Source organism: Anastrepha obliqua, chromosome 4 (genome assembly GCF_027943255.1).
Source record: "Anastrepha obliqua isolate idAnaObli1 chromosome 4, idAnaObli1_1.0, whole genome shotgun sequence".
NCBI lineage: Eukaryota > Metazoa > Arthropoda > Insecta > Diptera > Tephritidae > Anastrepha > Anastrepha obliqua.
Window position 1 is genome coordinate 69,475,170 of NC_072895.1, and position 17,059 is coordinate 69,492,228.

The following is a 17,059-nucleotide window of genomic DNA, read 5'->3' on the forward strand; positions in this document are numbered from 1 at the left end:
TCATATGGGATTGAAATCCACGGAAAAGGTGATAATCACAAGGTGCAATATCCGGAGAGAGAGTATGGTGGATACGGCATTAGCTCCCATCCGAGCTCGTTCAGCTTGCCTAATGTTTGCCTTGCGGTATGAGGTCTTGCGTTGTCGTGGTGAAACAAAACTTTGCGTCTATTCACTAAATACGGTCGTTTTTTTAAGTGCCTCATTCAGGTTTCATAGCTGATGGGAATAATAAACAGCATTTATCGTCTGGTTTGGTTCCAGAAGTTCATAGTAAACAATACCGGTCATATCCCACCAAATAGACAGGATTATCTTCTTGGGATGAAGGCCATCTCTACCATTTTCAAGCATGTTGCAGCAGCTGCGAACACACATTCACTCCCTGCTGAAGGTTGGCGAGGGAAAATCTATGCGGGACCCATTTTCCCAGCTTTGAAACCTTTCCCAACTGAACCAGGTGCCTGTGAACTGTTCCATGCGATTAATTTAACCTCTGAGCTATCATATCGACTGTCAAATTTGGCTCAGCTTCCAAGGGTTTGAGCAAAGCGTCGGAGTTAAAGACTTCAGGACGACCAGCGCGAGGGCGTCCTCCACGTCGCAGTTACCACTTCGGAAATTTGAAAACCACTTTTGCACAGTCCTTACACTCACGGTATCCTCTCCGTGAGCAGTGTTTATTTCTGCAGCAGCAGTTGTTGCATTTTTACCACTTTTATAAAAAAATACAAAATATGCCTTTTATACGCGTTCGAAGATTCCATTTTATTTTTTAACAACACGTGCTTCTATCCGCGATTAAAATCACTTGTTGAATGCACAATATATCAAAGAAAATATAAATAGTTCTGTTATATTCCGCGAATAATTTTTTGTATGCAAAAATCGTACAAAAGTGAAATGATGAGTAAAATACGCACGAACTTATGGACTGACCTGATATCTTGGAAAAGATCAGGAAAAAATATTCTACACACCGCATCTCAATTTCTGCAGCACTTAAAAGAGTTGTCTATATACTGTGATATTTAATATTTTTTTTCGAAAACTAGGATGATGCTGAACAACGACACCATCTCCGTCAAATGAAAGGAAAGGATTTCTCCGAGTTGTTTGATAGCAAACAAGACAGAGTGACTCCCGGTTATGTGCCTTCCCTAATCTGATGCTGGTTAAAATTGGACGCGGTGCAGAATTAAATCGGCGCCAGGCGCCATTCTTCTAAACTAGCTAAAAAAATTAAAATAGTGAATAGTTGTAGAGGTGAACGAAGGCAAGCGGAAGTATCCCCTATCGTCAAACAAATAGTCAATCCGCTTTTCGGCACCCATGTCACCGTTGTTAGTTATACAGTAATTTGTCAGTAGTAGAGAACTTCGTTTGCTTGGTCATCTCGAATTTCTCTTTTCCACAAGTGCTGCTTTGAATCGAATAGGCAAGTGAGCATTAAACTGCTCTCACGTCGATCGAAAATCACGCATTTTTAGTCCCAGAAGCTCAGACGCATAAAAGATACGACAGCATATAATGATATGGTTTTTGGAGCGTTTAGTAAAAATATTTTGCATTTGGTTTACGCAAGATTAGCTATATGAGTTTTACAGCGACATAGACATAGTGCAACGAATAAGGCTTCAGTGACTGCTGAAGAAACGTTGGAGTGATCTCAGCTGGATAATGGCTTAACTTCACTTGTTGTTTCTTCTACTAGCGCCAATTAGCACGAAACGGCTGGCACGTTTTGTTGAACTTGGGAGAAACCACTTAGGCAGTTAGTGTGTCAATTAAGAAGATAAGGAAATTGTAACAACTTCAATTACCCTCTTGTAGGTCCGATTTCGTTGTTATATTCAAGGATTATTCATTCATTTGGCTATAATAACTGTGAATTATTACTTTGCTTTTTGTTTAATCGTTTTTATTATTATTATTTTTTTTTTTTTGTGATTGAATCTTCTAATTAACCGTGCATGGCGCGAGTATTGCGGCAATTTTTCACCTTCAGGTGACGCTGTCTTAGTTCCCATTCATTAAATTTTACTGTTTACTACTTTAAGTACATACACATATACATACAACGGCTCATTATTTAATATACGCTCTTCATTAAGATTGTAGAATGTGAGCACAAATATATACATACATACATATGTATATCGAAATATTACTCCCATACTCCCTCACCCTTAGCATATTTTTATTTATCTGCTCTACAGTAACCGACCATCAGCCGTTGTGGATGTGTTTTAGTGTCTACTTATCGCGAAAACTCACATACAAATAATTATATTTATTTATAATAATGCAATTATAGGGCGCTATGCGCTGAAATTCTCATATATTGTTTAAAAATTCTAACTGCAATTCAAGAACACATCAACTGAGCCAGATGCTTTTACGATGTGCAGCTACGGTAACTGATTTTTTGTAGAAATGTTCGCATATACACACTTACATACATATATATGTAGATCTAGTAGTTGTAACGACCGAACCATTTCGTTGCCAAAGTACCCAGCTGCATGACTGAGAGTTACTAAGAACTTTAGTAGTGCTTGACTGAAGCTTAAACACTTTACGGTATGACTTTTATGTGCGATAAGCAAATGTACGAGTAAAAAAGAAAAAATTGAAAATTTAAAGCATGAAAAGTAAATTAAAAACAAAAAAAAAACAATTACGCCACGATACGGTTGTATGCCTGAGGTGGATTTGTGCTTAATTTGATCTTAGCACGTTAGGGCCTGATTTACAAAGCCATGATGAAGGTGACGCTGAATTTATTTGGCCTGAGAGTTGGTTGCACTTTAGCGGTGCATGAGTTCAAAATTTCCTTAGCACAAAAACAAAACACAACGCGTGTTGACATTTTTGTACAACAAGTTAGCCCACATTGTTTTTATTAAAGATTTAATTGCTTTCACATTAAAAAAATGGCAGGACTAATTGGTTTGTATTCTTCTTTTAATTTTAGGGTGGCTTCCGCTTACAATTACTTGACGCATTCGACCGCCCAGTGTTGGATTTAACACCGCATGTCAATCAATCCGAATTCGTGCGCACTGATGTTACGTAAGTTTTGCTCCCAGCGCTCCACTCTCTTCAGACGTATATATGTACATATATGTACTTATATAATACATATGATGCAAGTAACTATTATATTATCTCTCATCTTCCTCATCTATTCCCAGTGCCCAGTCCTTTCAGGTTAGCATACCCAAAGATTTTGAGTGTCATAATTGTACGCTCCGTCTGCTTCGCCAGGCCGACGAATGGTCGGCTGGCTATCGCTTTTGGTCTTGCGCAGATGTCGATGTAAAGAATCGCAAAGACTTTCGTGAAACTTGCTCAGGCAATGGAAAATATTTCCCATCGCGTTGTAAATGTGAAAAGAATTATTATGGGCCACAGTGTCAGTACAAAGATGAGTGTTCAACTAATCAGGACTGTGGCAATCAGGGCAAGTGTATTGACCTTGCGGGCACATCACTGCCACGCAAACAATGTTATTGTAATTTCGGTTGGCATGGTATTGGATGCAACAAGAAATCACCATACCGGACTACCGAATTAGATATGACCGCCTATTCGATGAAACAATTGTCATCAGACTATCGTCTCTACTGGCGTTTGTTGGAGGAACATAAAGAGATTGAGGTTGTGCTCAAGGTAAATGGCACCTCCTGGGTGGGTTTGGGTTGGCGCCCTAATTCACTTAATGCTGAATGCAAGAATTTCCCGCTCATACGTGATATTGGTGATTTGACGACCACACTGACGCATAGTGAACCGAGTGCGGAAGCAGAACCCGCACCAAGTGCTGAACCCGAACCCAAATCGGAACCCGAACCGAAATCAGAACCTGAGCCAGCATCAGCACCTGAACCCAAATCAGAACCGGAACCACAATCTGAGCCAGAACCCAAATCTGAACCAGAGCCCAAATCCGAACCAGAACCGAAATCTGAACCAGAACCAGCTGCTGAACCAGAACCAACAGCTGAACCAGAACCAGCAGCTGAACCAGAACCAAGCTCTGAACCAACGCCAGAGCCAGCAGCTTCAACTAAGTCCAAACGTGTGGCTAAACATGAAGATGATCTTATTCAAGGTATGAACGGTGTTACGTCAGTGGCGACAAGCGTTTCATATCGCGTGAGTTCTTCGGCAGGCCGCAGACGACGTCAAGCACCAGGTATGTTAATGCTATTTTATGTTATTATATTTATTCTTATTCTACTTATATAGCTTAAAGCACTCAACACAAAAATATGATTAGCTTTAGCATTTAACTTAATTTTGATTGAAACACGGCCCACTCGTATTAATCGCACTTCAAAAACTTCCGAAATATTCTATTCCCTTTGCAACTACTAATAACATAGTAGAAACGACCATTGAAATCGAGCCCAAGGTGGAACCTGAACCAACGGCTGCACCGGAACCAAAGTCAGAACCTGAACCCACTTCTGAACCGGAGCCCAGTTCGGAACCAGAGCCAAAGTCAGAACCAGAGCCTAGTTCAGAACCAGAACCAAAGACCGAGCCAGAACCAAACACAGAGCCGGAGCCAAAAGCTGAACCAGAACCAAAATCAGAACCGGAACCAAAATCAGAACCGGAACCAAAATCAGAACCGGAACCAAAATCAGAACCGGAACCAAAGTCAGAAGCGGAGCCCAAGTCTGAACCAGAACCAAATTCTGAACCTGAGCCATCTACGAAACCAGAGCCCTCTTCTGTGCCGGAACCTTCTTCTGAACCGGAGCCTGAACCCAATTCGGTGCCCGAACCGAGTTCTGTACCAGAACCTTCATCCGAACCGGAGCCGCATTCCACAAAAACGCTGAATTCCAAACAATCTATTAACAAAAGTGGTAAATATATCTGCACTAAGTATTCACATAATACTTCCCAGCTTGCACCTTGTACGCAGCACCAAGCACATAGCGCACCTTTCATTTCAAATTTTGTTTACATACTTACCTAATTTTCTAAAAATAAAAAATATATGCTTAGACCATTTCTTTGCATCTTTTATAGAACCGAAATTAAGACTGAACCCATATACACCAAAATTCGACTTCAATCCTATGGATTGCACTGATATAGTTATAGGGTCAGCGCGCGGTATGGCCAGTCGTGTAGGAGATTATTATACTCGTGATCGTTCCACTCCACGCCGAGATGAATTCTACGGTGGTAAATCGGACCTTTCACTAGGCACGGGCTTTGAAGAAAATGGCGTAACCACAATCATTTTCCGCAAGAAGCTCGTCGCAACTGAATCTACTGATCACACCTTGGACGACGCATTGACACATGTGATATGGGCGAAGGGCCAAGAACCTGGTCATTATGTGCACATTCCAGCTTCAGGAATTGAAACAGAAACAGCGTCGGTGAAAGATTTCTATCAACCGGATGAACTTAAATATCACGGACACAAAATGCAACGCGGCGTTACACAATTGAATTTCTTCGGTGAGCAACTACATATATATAATACATACATATGTATATTCCCGAAAATTTAATTTTTTCGATAACTAAATACTCTTATGTACAATTTCAGAAAAGGAAAAGGTTGACACTAAAGATGGCGTGGTAGAAGCCTCCACAAATTTACTAGACAACGACTGCATGGGTCACTGGAAATACCCCAGCGATTGCTTGCCAGAAAACCACACTTGTGAATACTATGCCCAATGGGAAACTATTGGTCGCGGTGATGTGATGCGTTGGCACATCGAGACGTCGAATACAAAGACCTGGACTGGCATTGGCTTCAGCAATGATGAAAAAATGTCACAAACAGATGCCATCATCGGTTGGGTAGATCGGAATGGACGTCCCTTCTTGATGGATACGTGGATAAATGGGTACGGGGCACCCAAATTGGATGTACGACAGGATATAATTGGTACCCCTTCAGGACGCATTGAGTACGGTGTAACGATTCTGGAATTCGATCGTAAACGTGTGAGCAATGATGAGCAGGTACGATAACTGAATGCTAAACAAATTTGATAACTAAAAGAAAACTTTTTTTCCATTTGCAGGACTTATCATTCACGGATGATCATTGCTTATATTTATTCTTCCCAGTGCTGGGTGGTGCATTCCATGCTGTAAACAAGAAAATGGCCAAACACGAGCGCACACCGACCATATCGGCTACACGTGTCTGCATTAAGTCTTGTGGCAAAGGTATTAAATCGACCGACCATTTAGTCGAACTTCTCTTTTGAGTCTCTACAAATATTGTCTTCTCTTTTAAGAACTCGAGAGCGTTTATAATACAGCAACACCAGCACCAAATCGTCTTGTATACGCAGTTGGCGTAAAACTGATGAATCTAGCTGAATCCTTCGAGGCGCCACAACCGGGAACAGTGGAATTCAACAACTTGGCTGCTACGATTTCAGACTCATTTAATGGCATACTAAATAGTATACCGGGTTACTATAAGACCGAAATTGTTGGATTTGAGAAGTAAGTAGTCAGAATTCAAATTCGAAATCGCGACACAAAAAAGTGTTCGTGATAAACGCACATCAATTGAGTTGAGGAAGGGACTTACTATAAGCACTGTTGAGATTATTGTTTTGGATTATACTTTTTGATACTAACTCTGACATAAATTGAACCAATGTGTCATTCCGGTGTTACTTACATATTGCTCAGTGGCACATAGTACAGGGTGGCTGATGAATTTTGCTACATTAAGAAACTCAAATAACTTTTTTTTAGTGTATGGAATTCATTTATTTTTTTTTCAAGTTGAAGGTCATTAAATTTTATTAAATGTAGCTTAACTAGTTTAAAAAATAATTGAATTTAAATGCCCCCCATGCTCGTTGACATAAGTGCGGCATCTTAGTAAAAAGTTGTTCATTGCTGCTTTGAGAGTTGCGACAGGAATAGCCGCAATTGTTGCCCGAATGGATTGTTTTAGTTCATCCAAATTTGTTGGTTTTGTTTTAAAAACTTCTTGTTTACATAAACCCCACAAGAAAAAGTCAGGTGCAGTAAGGTCAGGCGACCTGGGGGGCCAACGAAATTCGGAGTTTCTTGAAATCAGTTTATTGGGAAATTTTCGTCGCAACTCTGTCATAACAGCCTGGGCTATGTGAGACGTTGCCCCATCTTGTTGAAACCACACAGAGTTGAAAGGGATTCTCTTTCGACGTAGTTCTGGATAGAACAATTCTTTCAGCATTTTCAAATAACAGTCTCCAGTAACCGTAACGGTGTGACCATTTTCTCCAAAAAAATAAGGCCCGACAATATAGCGTGAAGAAACCGCACACCACACTGTCACGCGATGAGGATGCAATTCCGTCTCGTGGAGTATCTGTGGGTTAGAAGTACTCCATATTCGACAATTTTGTTTGTTCACATTGCCGTTTAAATCGAAATGGGCCTCATCAGACATGAAAAGGCAATTTAACATGTTTTGGTCTTCTTCCACCATTTGCAGGATCTTCTGGCAAAATTCCAAGCGAATCGGCAAGTCTGCTGCATTCAGTTTGTTAACCATTTGAATTTTGTAGGGAAATAAGTCTAAATCTTTGTGCATTATTGTTTGCAAAGACTGTCGGCTGACACCAAGTTGAGCAGATAAGCTTCTTGTTGAAACCCTTGGATTGCTTTGTATAGCTGCAGCTACAGCAGCGATCGTTTCCTCCGTCCGAACTGGTGGGTTTCGATGATAAGGCCTTCTTGCGACTGTTCCTTGCTCAGCAAAATTATTTACCAGTCTCATTATGGTCCATCTGCTCGGGGGATCGCCGCCAAACATCCGCCTGTACTCTCTCTGTACCAAAACTACGGACTCCAGTGCGTGATAGCGGCGGACTATCCAAATTCTTCTTTGCGTGTCCCAGTTATCCATTTTAATAAATTTTAAAGATCAATCTGCAAATTAAAACAAAAATGGAACAGATAACTTAAAAAGAAAAAAAGTTATTCAATTTTTTTTTTTGGTAGCGGCTTTCATCAGCTACCCTGCATTAGGATTTTGGAAAGTATTTGATGATAAAGGTTTTTTTGGATAAGCAGCGGTAGCAGAGTGTGCTTGACAGTCAGTTTGTAATCTTTGGAAGCGCTTACTAATACGAGTATATTCTCAAAAATTAACACACAAAATAATTTTGGATAAGAAATTGAATAGGAAGAACTACGGGACGCAGATGTACGCGATAACTTCTACACCAAACTATGTCTGTGAAAAGCCATCAGCAGTAAGTAGGGACTAACCTTTAAAAAATACCACTGCTTTTCTCCATAAAATAATTATATCGTGCCGCTCCTCTTTGTAAGACGCGTAGTCTCAACATACTTTTTATGGAGCAAAGATTTAGTAGGGTTTGCATTAACGACACAATTTGAACCACTCCAAGTGAAACTGTAAGAATCATATTAAATAGTCTGCTCCTAGATCTTGCAAGATATAAGGCGGCAGTTTCTGCTGTCTTCTGTCCGCGACGACCCAAATTTGCTCCAGAGAGTTTATGCTTATTACGTGAAAACCAACGCCCAATCATCTCAATAGAAGCTGCCGCACGAGCCAAGGCGGAAAAACCGCGCTAAGTTCGGTCGAATGTAAAAGTTTGGCTTACTGTTTTCTTCGTTGTGTATCATGAGTTCTTGCCACAGGGTAAAACGGACAATAAGGAATATTACCTGCAGAAACGCCCGGATTTGTGGAAGAACAAAAATTGGGTCTTGCATCACGATAACGCCCATGCTCACATATCGTTGCTTGTGCGCGACTTTTTGGCCAAAAACAATACACTAATGATGCCACAGCCATCTGAGGAATAGATCTGACATCCTGAGACTTTTTCTTTTTCCCGAAACTGAAGTTGCCCATGAAAGAGCCACGCTACGCTACGATTGACGAGATAAAGACGGCACCGAAGGAGGAGCTGAACAAGATAAAAAAATAATTTTTTGAAGTGCTTCGAAGATTGGAAAAAACATTGGCACAAGTGCGGCGGTCACCGTAGCCGAATGGGTTGGTGCGTGACTACCATTTGGAATGCTGGTTCGAATATCTGTGAAACACCAAAATTAAGAAAAACATTTTTCTAATAGCGGTGACCCCTCGGCAGGCAATGGCAAACCTCCGAGTGTATTTCTGCCATGAAGAAGCTCCTCATAAAAATATTTGCTCGGCCAAATACCCAAAAAGGGTGAACGCGCCAATTATATATTATATATATATTTAAGTGCATAATATCTCATGGGGATTACTTTGAAGGGGACAAAATAGAAATTAATGAATAAATAAATAATTTTTGAAAAAACATAAAATTCGCGATTCTTTTTGAACACTCGTATACGGATAGCTCGAAGGTTTATGGCAGGGTAGATGGTAGTATCTGCTGATTGTGAGGTGGCTAATAAAGCTTTGAGCTCCTGGTGGATTATCACCGATCTAGAAACGAGATAACTAAACAGATAGGCTACAGCTCACATAAATCGGTTCCACGATATAAGAACGTAGAGGGAAACTGCAGTACATATGAGTTTGCATGGGAAGGCAACGCTAAGAAGATTTTTCATAGAATGAATTGTGCCACTTGCGAACTTCTACTAAAAGAATTTAGTTTTAGGCATGTTTGTGAAAGGTAAAAATGCAAAAGACAGATTATTTGGTCTCAGGGCAAAAAAGAATGCTGATTCAAAAATATGTTGATAATACATTTTCTACACTTTCCCTCAGCAAAGATACGTTTTAAAATACATTCCTGATTAAAAATCGCACTACCGCCGTCAATAATTGGCGCAATAAGCGCTTACGCGATTAGCGCCAGTTGGACACATCAAGTGAAGCCAAGTCCTTCTCCACCTTATCTTTCCAACGCAAAGGAGGTCTTCCTCTTCCTCTGCTACCACCAGTTGGTACCGCATCAAATACTTTCAGCGCCAGAGCGTTTGTATCCATTCGAACGACATGACCCAGCCAGCGTAGCCGCTGGATCTCTATTCGCTGCGCTATGTCTATGTCGTCCTGAAGCTCACACGGCTCATCGTTCCATCGCCTGCGATATTCGTCGTTGCCAACGTGGAAAGGTCCAAAAATCTTGCGCAGAATCTCTCCCTCAAACACTCCAAGCGTCGCTTCATTGGACGTTGTCATCGTCCACAATTCTGCGCCATACGTTAGGATGGGCATTATGAGAGCCTTGTAGAGTATTAGTTTTGTTTGTCGAGAGAGGACTTTACTACTCATTTGTCTACTTAGTCCAAAGTAGCACTTGTTGGCAAGGGTTTGTTGGGCAGTACTCTCTGAGAGCAGGAGTGAGAGTCGAGTGGCGAATCTTCTGGCTGTCTGTTGGGATTGCAGCTTTTCAATGTTGAACACTCTTTTCGTAGTTAGATGTACGTTTTTTGCTGCACAGAGGCGTGTGCGCAGTTTGGCTGCAACAAGGTAGTGATCCGAGTGGATGTTGGGTCCTCGGACCGTACGTACATCTAATGCACTAGAAGCGTGTCTTCCATCTATCACAACATGGTCGATCAGGTTTCGTGTTTTTCGATCAGGAAGCAGCCAGGTTGCATGGTGAATCTTCTTATGCTGGAATCTGGTGCTGCAGACTACCATGTTTCGGGCCCCAGCGAAGTCGATCAGCCTCTGTCCGTTACCGGATGGTTCGTTGTGCAGGCTGAGTTTTCCGACTGTGAGACCAAAAATTCCCTCCTTGCCCACTCTGGCGTTGAAATCACCAAGAACGATTTTTATGTCGTGGCGGGGGCAGCGCTCATAGAAGGAATCTTTGGTTGCATCGTCCCTTTGTTTTGTCGGAGCGTGTGGCGTAAATGAGCGAGATGTTAAAAAATCGCGCTTTGATGCAGATTATTGCAAGACGCTCGTCCACCGGAGTGAACGACAGTACTTGGCGACGAAGTCTCTCTCTCACAACAAATCCAACACCGAATTTGCGCTCCTTTACATGGCAGCTGTAGTAGACGTCGCAAGGTCCTACGCTTTTCTTGCCTTGTCCCGTCCATCGTATCTCTCCAATGGCAGTGATGACAGTCTTTACTCTCACGAGGACATCAACCAGCCGGGCAGAGGCACCTTCCCCATTAAGGGACCGGACATTCCAGGTACATGCCCTCAATCGTATTCCTTAGTTCGTTTGCAGTGATCGCCATCAGTATAGGGAGGTCTCATCCGAGGCTTTTTTAATCTTTTCATTAGGGGGGATTTTTAAGTGACGGGTCCCAAACCCAGCGCACAACTAGATATGCTGGAATGCTTCGCCTTCTCACGTTAGCTCACTCCCGAACGGGTGTTCGGGTGTTTTTATGAGCTGCTTGAACCATATGCAAAAGAATCGTCCTGGCCACCTTCAAGTGAATGGCGATCAGTAACTTTCGCCACTTGTGTGGGCTTTTACATATGGAACCGTCCTCCTCTAGTGCCTCCACCTCTAGTGCCACAATCAGCTATTGATATGAAATTGTTAAATTATGAAAATCCAAACCAAGGTGGATCTATGAAAGAAAGTATAATGGTAATAAAATATAACGGCCTTTCGTCATTCATTTCATGCTGGCATTCTAAGATTCAAGGTGAAAGAAGCACAGAAATCACCTGAGATTCACCTTCATGCCAATAGTTCAGCAGTTTTTCAAATATTTCATTAGAAAATTTCAATCAAGGTTATTGAACTATATTTGTTTGATATTCATATCAATATCAATATTATTACTACAGAAATAACTTCCCGTGCGTATGATTTTTTTCTGTATAACCAAAACAGTTGATTATTACCGCACGGAATTATAATATCTGCATGTATGCCAATTTGTTATCAAATTCTCTTCTTCAACTTTAGAAAAAAATTATATGTATGTATGCATATTTTTAATTTCTTTCTGAAATATTTTATTAATATATGTTTCGTTCTTTATTTTGCTTTCACAGACAAGGCACAACAATGATTGCCAAATTGCAAGCTATGTTCGATAAGGCTGATTATGAGAAAGGACATGCGTTGGCGACAAATACAGTCGGTTCAGATAGCAGTGAATCGGCTAGGAGCGGTGATATTGTAAGAGCAGCCTTGCAAGATAAAATTTCCACGGGCAAAGTGGGCTCGCTAGCTGTGGATGCACAATTCTTGGACTTCGAAGCATTAGAATGTAAGTGCTGGTGTGGCGTATACGTAACTTTTTAAGATAATATAGGGCAAATCCTCTCCTCGGTAAAGAAACGTCACAGCTCAAAAAATTTCAAATTCGAGAATAACGACTTCCGAGTTTTCAATTTACTATGCTTTCCTAAGCCAAAGGATATACATATATATTTTCATACAATGAAATACTGTTATTAATAGGTGTCGCTGAAGTTTTTACACAGCATAAAAGAGAAGCTGATGGTAATTCTGAATACTTATCTATATACATATTTTTTTTTATTATGATGCTCTTCCAGCAAATAATCGATATATGCCCGTGCTTTGTTATTAAAATAACAAGAAAATAATAATCTGCACAAACAGTAAGATTAGGGATTTTAGGGAGCTGATTCATCTATGTGTATTTTTTAATATATTAATGCTAAATATTGATGTTCTCTTATTTCAGATAAAACATCTAGCAAAGATGATGAAACTTTACTTTCCTTCTTCGAACTCTCCGAAGTACGATTGTACATAGTGCTTGGCTTGATAGCCGCTTTGGTATTCATTGCATTGGTACAAGCGATCTGCACCATCTGCAAGACATCACGTAAAAATAAAACACAAAAGGTAAGTTGAGACAAAATGAAATAAATATTACGGTCAAGTGGGTTAAGATGAGTTATGGGGTATTTTGAGACAAATCGATGAATACGACGAAGGGATGAAGAGACGAAGAACCGATAATAAGAAAATCGTACCGCATGGATATCTCTTAGATAGCAGATAGCTTTAATAGCTGATAAACACATTCGATCAGAAGCTTTTAACTACCAGGCAGAAAGCTATCTAATCAGTCCTACATTTTCCTGCAATTTTACTTTGCCTGGACACACTTCTCAGCTTCATAATAAAATACTAGTAAAGGGTTTTCCAATAACAGGTATTACAGGTGAATGGATTGCGCTATCGAGAGATGATTAACGATTTTTTATGGTCGGACGTTTATTTACAATAAGACGGCCACACAAGCAACGAAACCATTGATCTTTTACGGGAAAAGTTTCCGGACCGAGTTATCTCTCGAAGAGGTGATCACAATTGCCACCGAGATCTTGTGATTTAACACCTTGCGACTTTTTTTCTTTGGGGCCACGTGAAAGAGAAGGTCTACGCCAACAGCCCAGGGTCAATTCAAGACCTCAAAGATGGAATTCGTGAGGCTATCGAGGACATAGAGCAGCCACTTTGCAATTCGGTTATGGATAATTTCATGAAAAGGATATTGTCCTGTAAGCGTGGTCGTGCTGGTCATTTGCCTGGTGTTATTTTCTACTATTAACGGCATATGTATCTTCCTCTTTGTAATAAAATTAACTTCCGATCATTTATATTAAAAAATAGCATTTTTCTTTGAATATCAAAATAACATCTTTATTGGAAAACCCTACTAAGTAGCAATCAAAGTGGAACTCAGACATTCCCGGGCAAATTGCACCTAAGGCCTTGGTTCTCACTTGGCTCTCAACTGCAAAATTTTCTAAAAAAAAATGTACGGAATGCAGCTGAAGTGATATACCTATGTACTTTCATACCAGATCAATCCAATGTAATAGCTTGAAATTTCGTAAAATCGTAGTCACTGTTTTATGGTGAATATCTCCGCCTCAAATACACTCGAATAATCTAAAAGCTCCAATTTAAGTCTGAGCGCGGATTTTTAATGAAATAATCCCTCTTTTAACCTTAAATTCAACTTGGAATCGTCTGTGAATCAGTTTAAAGGGGAGTGGTTTAAAATGTTGCCCTATGAGATGAAGAACCATTCGAATCAACGATGTCGTAGATGCGCTTCGATTTTTCATGAACAGCCTGATTTCTGGCAAGTTTGAAAGCGCAATTTCTAATGGGAGCAAAAAGAGGCTATCGGCGGCAGTTGCACGTTATTATCAGATGGAATGGAATAAAAAGGATACAATTTATTTGATGGTAAATTAGACATTCTAATTGAGTTAGCCAAGAAATGCCCAGACAATTGCACATCCAAAAAGCATCAAATTCATAAAAAGAAAATGTTGTTATATTTTTTTCTAATTGTAATAAAAATGAACTAGCAAACAAAATGCTGACTTATGCTATTTTCGCGCTTGATTTGGTTTCACAATACCCCATAATTTTTTGAAATTCTAAATAGCACAGTTTTTTTACAATTTCAATAACTTCTAAAAATTGTATTTTTCAATAAAATGCTTTTGAGGTAGTCAATTAATAAACTACAATAAAATACTAGGAAAAATACTAATTTTATTTTGCTGAAATAAATCGCGTCTCACTACAATCCACTCTACTTTACATTAATCCACTTTTTGTTACTTAAATTAATTTTAATGTGTTGTAACACCGTAAGCATATCGTTTTGTGAAATCGCACATTTGTAGTGCCCATGTACTCACAAATTTACATATACATACATACATACATGTATACAAATAAAACTCTCTCGCACGATTCCAAACCCACATACATACATGCATATTACATATTTATGTACCACATGACTTTTTACCCAAAGAATAATTTTTTTCTAAACTTTCCCATCCCATAATTAATGTCGAATTCATTGTATAACCATATTTAAAGCTTGTTTACGTAATACCCGATGAATGGCGGATATACCAGCAACGGCTACACCAACAACGCTACCATCAACCCTCTAGCGAACTTTGAAATACATAAATCCGAAGCCAAAAACAAAATTAGAAAATAAAAACCGCTATCGTTTACATACATACATACATATATATGTATATGTGTGTTCAAATTATTGTACTTGCATATAAAAACTGAACCAAATGAATTACCTGATAATGAGAATGCACTAAAAATACCTGAAGGATTTGATTAAGCCACTAGCGCAATTATAGTGAAATGTCCCAAGCGATTCGAACTCACAAGTTGCATTGGTAATTAATAAAAAATTAAACAAAAATACAAAAAAATCCCTCTAACACATCTTTCTGTATACGACTAATTTGAATTAAATAAACTTCTCTTCATTTTAATTTGAAATTTTCATTTTTTAATATAACCTCTACTTTCATCAAAATATTTGCAAATGATTTGTTATTAATTTCCGACTTGTTGTCAAAGTTTAATTGTTTTTATGTTTCTTTTAGCTAACATATCTCTTGTTCTTTTTACTTCTTTCTCTTCAGTTTTGTATTAACCTTTATGTGATTTTCATCCCTCTCCACTTATTTCTTCTGTTCACATTTATATCACTTATATGTTCACCTATGTATGTATGTATGCATAGTGCCAATAAGCCAGTCAGCATTTGTTTTTTGCTATTTTGTCATTGGTTTTCAAGTAACTTGATTTGTTTATATATTTATATATACATATAATACATATGTATTTATGTATTATAGAATATAGTATGCATTAGGGTGACCCACTAAAAGTCGAATTACTGCATTTTTGTCATTACTAGGGATACTTTTTTTTGGAAAAGAAAAGACATGCACTTTTTTATTCGGCTTATACTTAAAAGAGCCGAAATGACCTTGTATTTTATACGAGCAAAGTCAGTTTTCGTAAATTTGATCCAAAATAGCTAAAAATTAATATCTTCAATTGACAAACAATTTTTTTTTTCAGAGTTCCAACTTTTTGTGGACCACCTTAATATGCTTAGATATATTATGTATTTAATTTAATTTTAAGTGTTTTTGTTGCTTGCTGTATAGTTTGTGTTGTTTGTAAGTATCTTTTAAATTTACTCAACTAATATAAATATTTATATATACTCTATGGCCATCCCCGCTGATCTGCAACATATGTACAAGATATATGATCGCACCTATACTGCCTTAATCTTCGACGCGGCGATACGAGTCAATTATATCCCCAAAAAATGGGCAGAAGTAAAAGTGGTTCTCATTCCCAAGGGAGGGAAAACCACACATACGAAACCGAAGGACTTCAGGCCGAATAGCCTATCATCCTTTCTATCAGCCCTAGAACGTTTGCTAGATATGCATATCAAAGGAGAAATTTGCAACAAGCTATTACCGTCCCAACACGCATACAGCAGAGACAAATCAGTGGAAACGGTTGAGAAATCACTTCATATAATGGGAGTAAACAGTGCACCAGTCTCGTTTATAGAACGAACGATAAGCGCAAATTTGGGAGACACATCCACTAAGAAATTCCCGATCAGGGGTACACCCCAAGGTGCCGTAATCTCTCCACTTTTGTGGAGCTTACCTGCCAATAATCTTCTTCAAGAACTTGAAAAAATGGGAGGGAAAATAATCTCATATGCCGATGATATTGTTATAGCAATCTCGCGGAAACACCTTCCAACATTATGCGATCTTCAATAAAGATCTCTCAACAGACTATCACTTTGGTGTAAAGTCGAGGACTTGAAGTAAATCCGAAAAAAAATGGATCTGATACTATTTATTTAGCAGAAAACATAAAACACCTGCTCTTAAACATATGTATATTCCTAGGAAGGAAACCACTTAGAGTAACAGAAAAGGCGAAATATCTAGGACTTGTACTGGATAGGAACCTAAATTGGGGGCTCATAGTCGCAGATAGAGCACGCAAATCTATGATGGCATTGTACTCCTGAGGAAGGCTAATTCTGAAGAAATTGTGATTGGAACCCAGAATGATACACTGGCTATACACAGCAGTGGTTAGGCCTATTCTCTACTATGGTATTGTAATATAGTGGAATGCCCTTGAGAAGGGTGTGAACATCAAAAAACTTGACAATGTTCAAAAACTAGCATCTGTTCTCATAACTGGCGCGATGTCAACCACACCATCGAAAGCATTATGTGCGACATTAAACTTCCTGCCGGTAGATCTGCAAGCAAAATAATTCACGCGTA

The 17,059-nt window shown here is 39.2% G+C and overlaps 1 protein-coding gene across 6 annotated transcripts in view; it reads left to right on the plus strand.

Annotated features, from left to right (window-relative positions):
- LOC129245416 (uncharacterized) overlaps positions 1-17,059 on the plus strand; it is a 221,507-nt gene that overhangs the window by 195,332 nt on the left and 9,116 nt on the right. For 4 of the 6 annotated variants that reach the window (XM_054883568.1, XM_054883569.1, XM_054883565.1 and 1 more), the window contains 9 exons: positions 2,978-3,075; positions 3,198-4,201; positions 4,392-4,883; positions 5,050-5,490; positions 5,582-6,006; positions 6,069-6,216; positions 6,288-6,501; positions 11,951-12,168; positions 12,613-12,776. In XM_054883568.1, coding sequence (XP_054739543.1) covers positions 2,978-3,075; positions 3,198-4,201; positions 4,392-4,883; positions 5,050-5,490; positions 5,582-6,006; positions 6,069-6,216; positions 6,288-6,501; positions 11,951-12,168; positions 12,613-12,776 — 3,204 coding nt within the window. Of the gene's footprint in view, positions 1-2,977; positions 3,076-3,197; positions 4,202-4,391; positions 4,884-5,049; positions 5,491-5,581; positions 6,007-6,068; positions 6,217-6,287; positions 6,502-11,950; positions 12,169-12,612; positions 12,777-14,786; positions 14,953-17,059 lie in introns of those variants that run through there. The other 2 variants (XM_054883571.1, XM_054883570.1) reach the window with 2 other exon arrangements.